The 14,505-nt window shown below is 43.1% G+C and overlaps 1 protein-coding gene across 1 annotated transcript in view; it reads right to left on the minus strand.

The window, feature by feature from the left end:
- pth1r (parathyroid hormone 1 receptor) overlaps positions 1-10,292 on the minus strand; it is a 33,390-nt gene extending 23,098 nt beyond the window's left edge. The window contains exon 1 of the mRNA XM_011616196.2: positions 9,248-10,292. Within this exon, the coding sequence (XP_011614498.1) occupies positions 9,248-9,304 (57 nt within the window). The 5' untranslated portion in view covers positions 9,305-10,292. The remainder of the gene's footprint in view (positions 1-9,247) is intronic.
- Between the last annotated feature and the right edge of the window lie 4,213 nt (positions 10,293-14,505).

A 14,505-nucleotide genomic window follows, 5' to 3' on the forward strand; every position in this document is an offset into this window, starting at 1 on the left:
TAAGAAGCTTCTTGTGCTACTGTAGTCATTTATCTAGTGGCCGCTGGCGGTACTGCAGCTGAATTTCACCAGTAGCTTAAATTGGCAGCATTGGAGACAAGACAGCAAAACAAACCCTAAACTGTAAATTTGATCAGTTATAATGTCATCATACCATAGGATGATTTATGATGTGATTATAAAAAAGTGATGAATAAGAAGATGAAGGCCAAATGTGCCGCCTCGCATCGATACCTCATCATCGGTTTACAGAATGATTGATTTTATTTACTGACACAACTAAACACAAACATGGAAATGGGAAAATTTAGTGCCGATTGCCAACAAGAGCAGAGCAGATCAATCAGCTGGGGTTTGACAGCTCAGAGGGGACTTCTCTCCATGCAATCAGTCCTCTTTTCTCCACCCTCTGCAGACGTCTGCTAGAAATTAGGATGACATTGTTTGTCCGAGGCTCCTACTTGCAAACACTTTTCCAATAGAGTGGAAATTATAGACAAAGTTGCAAATGTTTAATCACCTGAGGTCTCTCTTGTGCCTAATTAATATCCCACCCTTTTGATTTGCTCATTGTTGGGGCTGATGAATCTTGTGCAGATTGTCACCATGATTGAAGCCTTTTTAATGGAGGCATGTCCAAATAAATTTGAAATCATAGCCCTCAAATTAACAGAAGGGCCAGTAATTACAATGTCATTAGTGAACAAGCAATTGCCGAGGAATAAAATATATCTTTCAGAATAAAAGGAGTGATGTGACGAAACTAAATGCTTTTTTTTTTTTTTTAATTCACACTCATATTTTTCCCGGTCAATTGAAGGCGAGGGCAGAAACAATCATTTATACACTGTATTTCCCTAAAGTGCCGCTGTAAGGTTCAACATGAATAAAATGCAGTATAATTCTCTGGGAAAAGCACCGACGCGGTGCAAGCTGCAAGATTAGTAAAAGCCTGTTATTGTGGAGATCTGTGTGTATTCTCCAGCACACGTCCAAAGGTTAGATGATGTCCAGGTCAGTGACGAGGTTTATGCTGCTTTGTATCAATATAGTGCATTTTTCTTGGCCTACACTATTAACATTACTCTTCAAGTGCTGCTTGCAGGATGGCTGACCCTATAAAAAGCTGCTCTTTCCCAAATCTGATTCTATAAAGCCTCTAAATGACACGCTGAGCCATTAATGGATTACGGGGTCGTTCACAAACATCACATTATAAAGGATTTAATGTCTAACCCAAACACTAATGTGTAAGCATTCAGAGCGGCCGAAGGTGAAGATGCTAGAGCGGCGAGTAAAGAAAGTGCAAGTGCGCATGGACTACAGTGTCCATGGTGTGCTCCAGCTGAGAGGCCTGTAATTCGCCTGTCAGCATGAGCTTTCCACTTCGTACAAGGTCAGTGGCGCCGAGGTCTTTGAACTGTGGTTTTATTTGAGCGAAAATGACTCGGACTGGGCAGTAAAAGGCAGTCTCTGTAGCTGAGGGCAAACAGCGTGTGGACGGATGAGAACAAGTTCGGAATCACATTTACTTCACTGTATACAAGTCAAGTGGCACAGATTAGATGCGTTCACCGTGCACGGTGGTCAGAAAGTGATGAGGTTCGAGCACAAAAGCCCTTTGGATGCATCTGCGTTGCTTCTGTCTGCAGCCGTTTACCACTGCTCATCACTCAGGGACAGTTTCAAAGATTTAATTATCGCTGGAGAGCAGCCAGAGACTGAGCACTTTCTCCTTTTTTTAATCTCTACTTTTGTGAAATTAGTCTGTGATGTTGACCAGACGCACCTGTCAGTTCTATCTGCCAGCCTTGAGCGATAGTGAGGAGAGGGCGTGAGGAATGTGATGAACTAGGGTGACCTGGAGCGCCGGATTATTCGAGACAGTCTGATTTTGAGACACCTGCTAAACCGCTAGCTGGTTGTCAGGGTATGTTGAGCTTTATCTCGTGAAATTTGGTTCCAGGTTTTGCTGTTGGCCTTTCCCAGACGGAAGTTATGGGCGTTACATGTATGCACATGGTGTTATTAATAGAATTCAAAGCATATATGATGAAATGTTGATTTATATACCTGCAAATAGGAACATTCTATGCAGCTCAGATTCATGCCCTGTCCACTTCTCTCAGCCCTTTGTTTGTTCACTTTGAACCAAACATCCCGAAAACAAGATCTGTTATATCTTTACATAATTATATCAACACCATCTACTCCAAGGACTGCACGGCAGTTAGCACTGTCACCACACAAGTACGACCACCTGGGGGCCATTTTAATTTTCTGTCTCGATTCTCTCCAGCTGCTCCAGCCTCTTCCCACAGTCCAAAGACGTTTAGGGTCGAGGTGAGTTGGAGACTCGAAATTGATTTTAGGTGTGAACGTAAGTGTGAGTGGTTGTTTGTCCGATATGTCAGTCCTGCAATGAGCTGGCGACATGTTTGGGTTGTAAAGTGGTGGAAGATGGATGGCCGGCCGGCTGGATAGATGGATGGATAGATGGCTGGATAGATGGATGGCTGGATAGATGGATGTACGGATAGATGGATGGCTGGATAGATGGCTGGATAGATGGATGGCTGGATAGATGGATGGCTGGATAGATGGATGTACGGATAGATGGATGTACGGATAGATGGATGGCTGGATAGATGGATGTCTATTCCAGCTGGGATTGCATCTTGATTTAATGAGGAAAAACTTCAAGAATTTAAAATGCAAGTGAAGATGTGATTTATTTCCATTTTTCCCAATGCTGCATTGTGGGTAATTCTTGTTAACGGCTGGAAAATCCAGACCTGTGAACTGCATACTTACAAACTCATAAGCTCCAGAGTTTTGCAATGAACCTAATAAAGGTCCTTTTAAGAACTCTGGCCTCCGCTCAGCCATGCGCCGTGAGCCAGGGGGACTATTCCTACCTGGGATTTGAGCCGCTTCCAAATCACGTAAAAAACTATTAAGACATGTGAAATTCCGCTTTTCCCGTTGCTCCCAGGAGTGTCAACAAGCGCGACTCTCGCCGCTCTTCGACTTCCCTATTCACGGCTCTGACGAGCGGCAAGGCCGAGGCGAGGCTAGAAATGTCACGCCGGTGCTATCTCTGAAAACTTTCACATGTCGACCCGCCTGAGCCGCTGCGGGATTCCAAGCATGCTGCCCGTGAGGCAGTCTGCACCGCAATATTGATACAGCAGCTAACTGGTGAAAAATGACCCCAAACAGGGCAGCAGCAATCAATCAAAGCGCGCCTGACTTTTGAGCCGCAGAGTTACAACACGCTGTTCTTCCATCCCGCCATGTTTGAGCAAAGACTGTGTTTACACAGGACAATCTTAACTGAGCGAGGGGCCGACTGAAAGAAGGAAAAAGTGGCCCCCCTTATCAAAAATTGACACAAGAAAGGCAGCTTATCGTATTCGTCCACAGCTATGTTTTCTTCTGCAGGGAAATCTCCGCCTACAGCATGTGTTAGGTGTCCAATCCAAACCCGCCTTATCTGTGGAAAAATAATTTATGTGCCTGGGGTCTGAAAATGTCTGAGCATGAGAGGGACCAGTCACACAATCGCCAGCAACAAACAAATCGCCAACTTTTGATGGAATCTAAGGCGGCCAGGGCAGCGCTTCTATCAGCGCATCGATCATAGGCGTGATGTTTCCAGTGAGGCATTAAAGTGGAGTTGGGTTCCGCGTGCGTTGACTTTCTTCCACTGAAAAAGTTTAGAAAGAAAGAGAAGAAAAAAAAGACTAAGTCGAGGTCACGGTAAGTCAAGAAAACAAGCCCTTTCCTGAGCCAAACACAGCCATGGTATAACCTTACCGTGCTGCTGAAACTGAAGACTCCCCCATTAACACGCACGTTATGGGCCCCACTCAGACCCCCTCTCAAACTGGAGCAATGTGCCAGTCGGTACAATACTGTAAAAAATAGATAGTTGCGCTGCAAAATGTGCGCATTAAGAAGGAGGTTAGCTAATCTGATTATCTCTGGATTCCTCTGTGCTACTGTACAGCTCTGCAGTCGGAGCACAGAGCACAATGACGTGCGTGTGAGCCTTCTTTTTTTAAACATCCCCACTACAAGTTGCCTCTGTGAGCTGAATCCCGGGCTGATCCCAGGAAAATTCAGGCAAACATGTTAACTGACCAGTGACGACAGCGGCTCACTCACAATCGACGGCCGGCGGGCGGCGCACAACGGCTGCAGACACGTGCTTTACACCTTCGTGCCACTTAAATCCACATCACATGCTGGAGAACCAAAACCAGACAGGATATCTCAAATCTTCCATTTGGAATGAAAGCAACATAAAAATAGCACTCCCCAATCCATCTACTTTAAACAAGACTGATGATTTCCATTTACCCACGCGCCTCCATGCTGAATTACACGACACTCTTCAAAGCTTTGAGTGCTTTGATATCTTCAATCTGAGGCGAGAAACAACAGGAAGCGAAGCCATGAGCTTTCCAAACGCCACCTCGCAAAACCGCGCCATTACGCTGTGTTACATTCAAAGACAGAGACGTATCCGTGCGCCTCTGTGTCAGAGTTTAGCTGATTTAGCCATGACCAAACAAAATCCCGCAATCAGTAAATTGCTACGTGGTGACGTAACAGTGGCGAATTTTAAATGGAATTCACATTGTCAAAGTCGGCAACATGAAACCAACATTAAGTTATTATATTGTGATTATTATTATATTGTGATTATCACCGCAGCCCTTTATGATTGTGACTTCAGATCCTGCCACGAGCACTAATCTGCTAAGCCATTGTCATCACTGCTGACAATACGCGTCCCACAACTTGTCCTCGCCTTGGAAGCGGAGAAGATCACCTCACACTACCTCCGTGCACGGTTATTTACATCACGTGTGAGCAGATTTGGTGGAGGTTATCGCCACTGTGGGTGAGCAATCTTGGTGTGATGCCAACACAGGACATTTCTGGAGACTCAATAGCAAATCAGTGCTATCTAAGGACAAAAAGGATCGCCTAGAACACCCCACATTCAGCATCATCGAGGACATAAGACACCAGAAATCAGAACCGTGCAGCCGCATCGCTGTCCAGGCAAAACAGAAGAGGGAAAATTTTTCTTGGACCTTCTTTATTTGTTCCCAACAATGGCTGTAATTTGATAAGTTAAACAAACAGAATGAATAACCAAAATCAACAGGAAGCAGCGGAGACACTTCAGATCTCCACTTGGTCCAGGCCAACGCTGACAGACCTGGGGAGATGCCAGATAACTCGCAGTCCTGCTGGTGCACGTGGTCGCACCGTTCTCAGCGCACAGCCTGGTTCCAATAAAAACGCAACAGATATGTTTGGGAACGTTTGCTGGGACAACAATAGCGGCATAAACAGGTACATAAATGGAGTGTTTGTATCTGTGAAGCAGATGCGAGCCTCGGAAAGAGACGTTCCATGAACGTGACCGAAGTGTAGGGCTGGCGTTGGCGTCACCGGGTCTTTAGCAGCACGTTCTGCCAAAGCTTGTTGTTTACTAGAAACGTGTCTCTTGATAATCTCTCTAAAGGTTCAATATCTTTGGACAAACTAAAACGAAACCTAAACATGGAGGGTGGACCTACTGTGTAGGCTGGTCGACTCTAATATCACATCTAATACAACTTATAGAGAGATCAGAATTACAGACACTTTTACTCCCCGTTTCGCTAATGTTTCTGGACATTATCGTTTTTATAGATATTGACAAACTGATTCATGTTTAACACAGTTTCAAAATAAAGTTTTAACTGTGCATAACTAAATATATCAATTACAAAAATACTCTTAAAGATGACTGTGCTGGTCATTTGTTCACCGTAATGATCCATGACGTCGATTTTTAATGTACTTTGCAGCTTTTTGCTAAAGTTAAAGCTGGGGTCAAGAGTCAAAACTGCTCTTTATTTGTGGCTTTTAACAGTTTTAGCCAAACATGTGATTTTCATCAGCTGTTAGCATGAACGTGTCCCTGCTCTGGACACTTCGGCCTTTCTTCCCCTCAGGTTCCATGACTACAGATTACGATTTTTTTATTTTAAACTAAATATGTAAACAAAAGCTGAACGGTATCAACCAGCAGGATTGGGTAAATATCATCGTTGTATCACCTTAAAAGAAAAAAATATCCTCATTATGCCCCTTTTATAGCTCCCCTTGTTTTTGCATGGGGAAAATGTGATGCGACTCCCTGAAGATATCATTAATTATAGACAGATTTACAGTAATCAGTATAGTTATTTGGAAATATTAAAAAGGAATAAAAAGACAATCCAAAAGTAACCTTAGGTCTTATAAATAAGAACAATGCAAAGCCAAGAATGAAAGGCATCAGGTTGACAGACAGTTTCTAAATGAGGCCCGAGTTTTTTTTTTTTAGAGGTCAAAGTGCTGTGAAAAACTGTTTCGAGTCCCTGAATCGAGCAATTGCTGCACCGTTAAATGGTTCTTCGGCTGTACAGAGCATACGTAACAAACACGCTATAAGCACCATAATCAATTCAACAATGACAAGAACGGCTCTGAGAGTCATTTAGTGGGATTTTTGGTGCATTAAAGAGTTTAGAGCGATCACTGAAACGACATTTGTGGTTCAAATGAAATGGGTCCCAAGAGGAGCGGGAATAAATGTAATGTTACTGTAATTATAGTACATTATGCTGTTTTTTCGCATCACCAGAACGGTAATGACATTATTATAAATGGTAAATGGTAATGTAAAATTAATACAGGGAATTCAGGTCAAATCCTTTTCAACAGTTACAATATTTAAAGAATGTTGCCATTTTTAAAGTTAGAGTCCCGGAAAAATGCAGAAACCTCCTGAAACCTGCTCAGCATTATAAAAGGAGGTCAATGTCGTTAGTTACTAACAAGTATTTGCATGAAGCCGCCGAGTAATTAAATCAGACAATGAGACTTTATGGGTTCGCCCTAATTGGGCAGTGAAATGCAAATTTGAGGAACAGATATAAGAAGATATTTGTTCATGCTCAGACCCACAAAAGTGGAAAGAAAAAACATGCTGGAGAAAGTTCACGGTGAGTTTATTTCAAGTTTTAAGCCATTATTATAAATGCTCCATCAGTTCAAACTGATTAGTGTAAAATAATCTTTTGTCCCTAATCACCAGAGGCAAACAGAGATAAGATTACCCTGAATATTAATCTGTGTTCTGAAGTTCCTTTCAGGTTAATTTAGCAGAGATGCAGCTGCTGTGAAAGGCTCATCTGTGTATAAAGACCCGAGAAGCAGCTGAGGGCTGTAAATTAGTCCACAATTTTCAAGACCCATACGCTTTATTTTCACCTAATCTTCATATTCAATAGATAATATGTAATTATGGTATATATTCTTTGGTATCCATTTTTTGCTGTGTTGCATTTATGTTTTATTACTTCTGTGACTAATAAATATTTTTTGCAGTATAGCTATGCTGTACAATATTGTTTAAGTGACATGGAGTTAACCAAATTCACCTGTGTTGAAATGAACTTGCATCAGTCGTTTGGTCGTGGAACTGGAATCAAATGTGCACGTTATTCGACCTACATCTGTAAATGTTGAAGTCTGTTTCGCTGTCAGAATCACAAGCTAACGCTGTTAAACCGGTGTAGCTACACTGTGACAGGGAGCTTCAGCATTGACAGGTTAGCACGAATTACAGAAGTAGCCAATCAGATAACACCAGCGGACAGGACGAGGCAACGGACAGTTAATAATTCGATGAGCTAAGTGTTAGCAAGTGCCAGCTTCTATTTCTGTTAATAATGCATGTTTCTTCCTAGCTGTGGGAGTGCATCTAGAAGGACGGAAGACATTCTGTCTGGGAGAAAATAGAGTCATGAGGTAGTTTGAGCCTGAGGAGCTCCCTGAATGCTGCACATCCATGATGACTGAGTCAGTGTGGCAGCCAGGCACACTGAACAAAAGCGCACGGCCACCGTGCGCGCCTGCAGAAAACACAATGGAAGGATTCCTGCAGCCTTCTCAGATTTGACAGCTTCCTTTCCTTAGAAGTGCTACGAGCCTAAGAGGTTCTGGTAAAGGCTGAAACGCTGAGTGAGCGAAAAGGCGCAGACGCACAGTTTGACACCTTCCATTGTCAATTTAAAAAGTTTCACGCATTTTTTTTTATCCCTTTCTATCAAATCTTGACAGTCTCCGTTCGGAAACAAATTACTTCTGTGGAGAGGAAGACTGAGCAAACACCAAATTCTAAAAAATGGGTAAACATCATTTGAACAGCATCAGTGTTGAATCAGCTATAAATAGAGAGCCATGTTATAATTGTTTTCCTCTGCCATCTAAACCAATGAGCATGGAGGCCTGCTGCGGTGCACTGATGGACCACATCACTGGGAAAATGTGCCGTACCTCAGGGTTTGGGCCGACTGCCTGTTGAATGCACAACAGACTCAGCCAAAACACACAGAACCCAGTTGATGTGCTGCTGTGTCTCCAGTGTGTGTGTCTGCGCGTGTGTTCTTGTACCTGCTACAAATTGAGGCCCAAAGTACTCATTCTACTAGCAAAGTGAGGACATTTTTGGGACATTGGGACGTTTTGGCTCACATAAGACATTGATTGTTGTATGCATTAGGTCTATGAAAGTACTCAGTAAGATAGAAGAACAAGGACATGTGTGTGTGTTTTGCATGATTTCTAGGGAGATCTTTAATAATATATGTGTGAAGATATTGATTTAAAGGTATAAAATGGAGTGGAATCGTGCGGGTAACGATTGCCGTGATGAATGAATCATTCTTGCACCGTATCTCTGAGACTTGCTTCGGGTCAGGCAGCAGCTCAGGGATGGAACGCGCTGTAGTATGCAAACCATTTGCATGCACTTGAATGAATCTCTGCAGCTCGAGAGATTTGACCAATCTCCATATGTGTGTCAATAATCGTGTCCAAGTACACGCATACCATTGAAATTCTCCATGCACGTGCAGAAACAACAGGGGGATGTTGTTTATAAAACCTGCTGACATCACCCTGTCATGTGATTCCATCGGTTTCTAGGCCAAGGACAAATAAAAACTCAGTAATGCGTTTGCAAAGGGTACAAAGACCTTCCCTGCAGGTGATGGAGGGCTGCAAAAGTTAGGACCACGACCGCAACGCAGCCAAGAAAAGGAAGCGGCCGCTGCAGCAACAGCTGCCCCTCTACGCCACTGTCACAAGCATCAAAACATAAGGTTGAGCTGATTAATCAGCTCTGACTTACCAGGCACCACGTGCTGAATAAAGAGATGAGAAGAAAGTCCAGATGGTGGAGCGGCATCCTTGACCTGACGCAACTCTCCCTCAGAGGGTCCCCTAACAGAAGCTGCTGATGCTCAGATGAAATGGTTTAGGCTACTTTACTCTCTTGAAAGCGGGGAGACTCGTGTGTGTTTTACTCCATCTGGCCTCTGGACGCTTATGGCGCTTTGAAAATTCATAGCTGTAATCGCTGCGCTCCTGCCCCGATTTTATATATACAGTATATATATTTTTTATTTTTTTTAATTTCCCATAATCTACGACACGCCTACTCTATTTCTCTGCATCTGCCGTCTCTCCTCCTCTGAAATTACATCCACATGTCAAAACTATTTACGTCGCTCTCGCTCTGCGGTGGGAAGTTCAAATGATTCTTTGTAGGGAAACCGAGGCAGTATTTTTAGGTCTTTTAAATCCCCTCAGACTAACTTAAACACTTCAGCATGCTGGCTTATTCCAGCATCCCGTTCCAAATCAGTGCTGGACTGAAATAAGAAAGAAACGTATCAGTCCATCACCAGCCGCAGCTCAACTTCACAATCGCCTGTGACGCACCGTAAACGCAGCCAACAAGTATCGTGCGGGCGGCGTGGAATGGTCTCAGACGTGGTTCAGTTATACCATAAAAGCATAGTTGCGCCGGGAAAGCGTCTGAAACGTAACTTTTCGCGGACTACTTTACTTGATTTGGCGCGAACGGATCCAATTAAAGCCCCGTTTCCCCGATTGTGCTCTGCTTTTTACGCATCGTTGTGACGAGCACTTCCAGAAAAGCGCGTCAGCTTTGCTGCAGCTAGATGTATAAAATCCTAAATCTGAAAATAAAATAGCTCAGAGGAGGAGAGATGCGTCAACTGGACCCCAGGAGTCTCTACTTACTATCAAGAGAACGCACAACTGTGCGCTGACGGACAGTTCGCGAACGCAAAAGTGGAAGTTTCTGGTGTTGGGAAGCGGCTCCAGATGTGGCAGGCGGCAGGTCGCGCAGCGCGGAGCTCGGCAGAGAGTGTGTGGACACATGGAAGGAGGGGGTGGTGGTGGTGGTGGGGCAGGTACGGGGGGGAGCGTAGCAGCCTCTCATTGGTGCGCGCTCTCTTACGTTGGAATAAACCACGACTCCGAAATGACATATTTTCTCACCCCTCAAACAAACTCCACATTCAACAGATCTCAGGGGTTTTGCCAAAGCACTTTTTCCCCCTGCAGTCTCTCAAAAAAAGAGTTGCGTGTAGGATTAGATTACCGAGACATAATACAGGATTATATTTATGTACGTATGTATGTATGTATGTATTTATTTGTTTATTTATTTATTTATTTATTTAGGATCTCAGAAACCATCTGCTGCTTTGCTGCAGTTTACAGCGTTCAAAGCTTCTGGATAACAATTTCCTTCTTCTTATGTGCTGAACAACGTATGAACAGTCTCCTTTTTTAATCCACTGAATTGTCTGGTTTAGATTTATTCGGGAGCCAGAGTCTCAAAGGGAGTTTTTAACTTAAAATATTTCATTTGTTATCTAAAAAGATTAATTAGGATGAATCTTTTTTTTTATTTTTTTTTAAAGCTATTTTACAACAATTTCTCAGCAATGTCCAAAGGTCAACTGGTGCTAATTCAGTTCTGTAGAGTCAAATTAGAAAGGTTATATTATGTGTGTCGCTGTTCCTTTTGGAATGGATTGAAATCCCAAAATTTCTTTGTATTTTGCACAATTCAAAACTGAATTCAAATGAGCTGAAATGTATTTTAAAGATTCACTCATAACACCAAAAAACACCAAAACAGTCAAAATTGATTCAGAAAATTTAGAGTGTTAGTCTACAGCTCCGGAAAAAATAAAAAAATCTTGACGTCGGACGGTTTTAGTACGTTTATAATATTAAAAACATGTCTGATCTCACTGACTCCCCTTGGTCCCCTTGACTTTTATTTAGCTCTCACTTAGCCAGAGAGGCAGGTGTGTGTCCTGCAGCGCACGGTCGACAAAAGCATTTTATTGCTTTAGCATTAGAAAGTAGACAATGACGGACAGGTAATCTTTTTTCGACCCAGCATTCTATGAGAGGGACAGCGACCCTGAGGTCAGGACCAATGTGAGTGTTGTCTCCATCTGATCCTATGAGCATGTGTGTGAGGGTAAGGGAACATCATCCTCTTGTGCTTGCACAACCAGGTTCTTCCTCACAACACCCCCAAATTAAACAAGCACACATTTCTTACTACAAATTTACTCTTGAATTTACTGTCCTCACTGAGGAAAAGGCTTGAGGGACTAGCTTACTCTAAATGTCAACGCTAATGGCAGATATGGAGCATGTGAAAATTCATTTTTCCACAGCTGGCACGTAGGAAACTGCACTCTTTCACACTTGAGGCAGATGCCATTGCTTAATTCCGCCAGTTGTGATCACAGCTGTTTGTTGAGGGGATCCGGGCCAAAGCCGCGCTGTGACGGCACCGGGCAGAAACCGTGTCCTCGTCGCTGTTTCCAAGCACATCGCACAGTTCCTCCGTGTGCAGCCGCTGGTGAACAAGCACCCGTCTGCTGCTGTGATATGAGCAAAATGTTCCATCTATTAAACCGTGCAAGACCACAGCCACAATAGTGGAATAATTGTGTAATTCCGTAATCACCTCAGGCTGCTGCTCTGCAGCAACAAAAAGTAGCTTTGGTGTAGGAGCGCTCCTCTGTGAGGGACTGACACAGATGGAAGCATCCCAGAGTGATGCTTCACTCCCTCACTGCAGATGTCACTGCGCAAAGAAGATGCCACGTCAGGTCTCCATTAAAGTGTCATTTTTCTTCCCTGGATATCTGGTGTTGACAGTGTAATCATGTGAAGGAAAATCTCATTTCCATTGCACTTGTGTGATTTAACCATTGTTTGCACTCAGAGGCAGATATGGACCCTGTGCACATCAAATAGAATATTTACAGCATGAATTTTTTTTTTAAATCCCCAGATTTACAATGGTTGCTACGATCCCATCAGTTTAGTTGTCTATTGATTTGTTTAGAATTCGGTGTTGGCACCTAAAATGTGACATTTAACACAAAAATGTAGCGTAAATCTATTCAAATGATGTGCCTTTTAATGTTGAGAGCTGAAGTTGTCATGGAAACCTCGAATTAAAATTCTGTTTTGAGGACTTTATTCAGTTCCCTGGTGGAAAAAAACAGCTAATTTGAGTTTTGAAACATTTGCGGCACGTAGAGCCGTCAATCAAACAACTGCAATCATATCCATTTGAACTTGATGATTTAGGAGGCCCGTTCACTTGAAAATAGCTTCAGCGCGAGCTTTTCACTCGGTAAACAGCACAACAAAACATACGAGGCTACAGAAAGAATTCTTTTTCAAAATATACCAAACAGATGTTGCAAGAATCTTTTCTCACAAACAGTCTGTATAATATGAGGCACGCGTGCTGGTATACATTAAATCCATACATTTCCATGAAAATGGAGGCATTACGGTGCTGAACTTACACCAACCTCGTTTCTCTCACATCGCATTTTTTCCCCCCGTTGGCGCAGGGCAACGAACAAAAGCAGCCATAAACAACAACGTCAGAGGCGCGTGACCCCGTAATTACGCAACTGCACCCTGCTGAGTCTTCATGGGCGACTCAGAACACTGTAAGCTGCAGATTAGCCGAGCAGACCACGCTGCCGATGCATCTGGAATAATCTCTGCTCTCTTTGTTAGACTTTTACGATGCGCTCTCCCTGAGAAGACGCCGGCGTGCTGCTTCATTTCGAGCATCCTCTCTGAAAGGTTAAGTGCGCCTTTAAGCCAGTTACTGTGTCTCCGTGTCACTTTTCCTGCTCGCGCTGCTCATCTTCGGCTGTAGGAAATCCTCTGATTTTTGACATCCATCTCCAGTGATTAATATCTCCTCCTGCATACATCCCCATCCCTTGGCAAATATCATCCTCTCCCTGCAATGAGAGAGTTCATTAAAGACAGGTCTGCTTCCAGTCACGCTCGTATTTGCCTCTCTTCATTGCCAGCCCTCTAAATTTTATAATTTCCTATTTTTTCATTTCTCCTCAATCTATTTGTTCACCTTTTTTTCCTCCAATCCACCAAATCAATAGTCCTGACTCAAAGCTACAGCTGACGCTATTATTAAATATTCATCAGAGGTTTTGGAGCTTCATTGAGTTGTGCAGCACAAAATAATTTGCTTGAAACTCATTCAGGTGAATAAGAATAAATGAATAAATTTATTTGATTCATAGATACACTTCTGTTGATGAGAGACATATTTCAATATTGCTGAGGGGCGTAAAAGCATATCTGAATTGGAACGAGACACCTCTGGAAATTCCTTTATTTTATTCTGAAGCAGGGAGAGTTTCATTTCCTGCTTACTTATTGTCCAAAACACATACATTTGCCTGTTTGTGTGTCTGGACCAAAGGCTGAAAGCCCACACACTTTTCATTTCCCAGATGGCATGCAAAAAACAAATAACCAAATGTTAGGATGTGTGACGGGTTGATATGGACCCAATAGCACTAGACTTAAGCTCGGGATAAATTGGAAAAGTCTTTATTTGATAACAGCAAACTCAGATGTGATCAAAGCTGAAGGATAATCGGGCCAGGAGTGCAGGAGAGGCTTATAGGCTGTGATAATTGGGATGAGCTGGAGTTGGCCTGATGAGGTGGGAGTGGCTGACAGGTAGAGTGGAAAACTACTGAGGGCAGGAGGGAAACGGGTGGAGGGAGCTGTGACAGGATGTTTAGGGGATTTTTTTGTGTTCCGTTCTTAAAGATTTGGGGTTTGGGGAAGAAAAGGATTTGATATTTTCCCTGGAATGGACCATCCAGTTGTTTGTATTGGGTTTTTTGTTTTTTTTGAATCAGTTCTATTTACTGCATGACTTACTTGACAATAACTGTCCTAGACAACATATTCAGCCTATGCCCTTTGTCTCCAAACAAATGGTGAAATCCCCCAAAAGACTCTATTTCCAGCTGGATCAGGGTCAGCTCTTCTTCTCTGAAGCAAGTCTCGTCTTGACAGATCACCCACTCAGATCTCTCTGTGGTATACCCCAGAATGAGTAACGAATTCGGCCAAAGAAAGTTTGTCTCTGACACACACACACACACACACACACACGCACACACACACACACACAGAGACACATACAATTCTAACCAACCTTAAAACCAGGTTTTGACCTCAAACAGTCCTTTGAAG

The sequence above is a fragment of the Takifugu rubripes genome, chromosome 22 (assembly GCF_901000725.2).
Source record: "Takifugu rubripes chromosome 22, fTakRub1.2, whole genome shotgun sequence".
Lineage (NCBI taxonomy): Eukaryota > Metazoa > Chordata > Actinopteri > Tetraodontiformes > Tetraodontidae > Takifugu > Takifugu rubripes.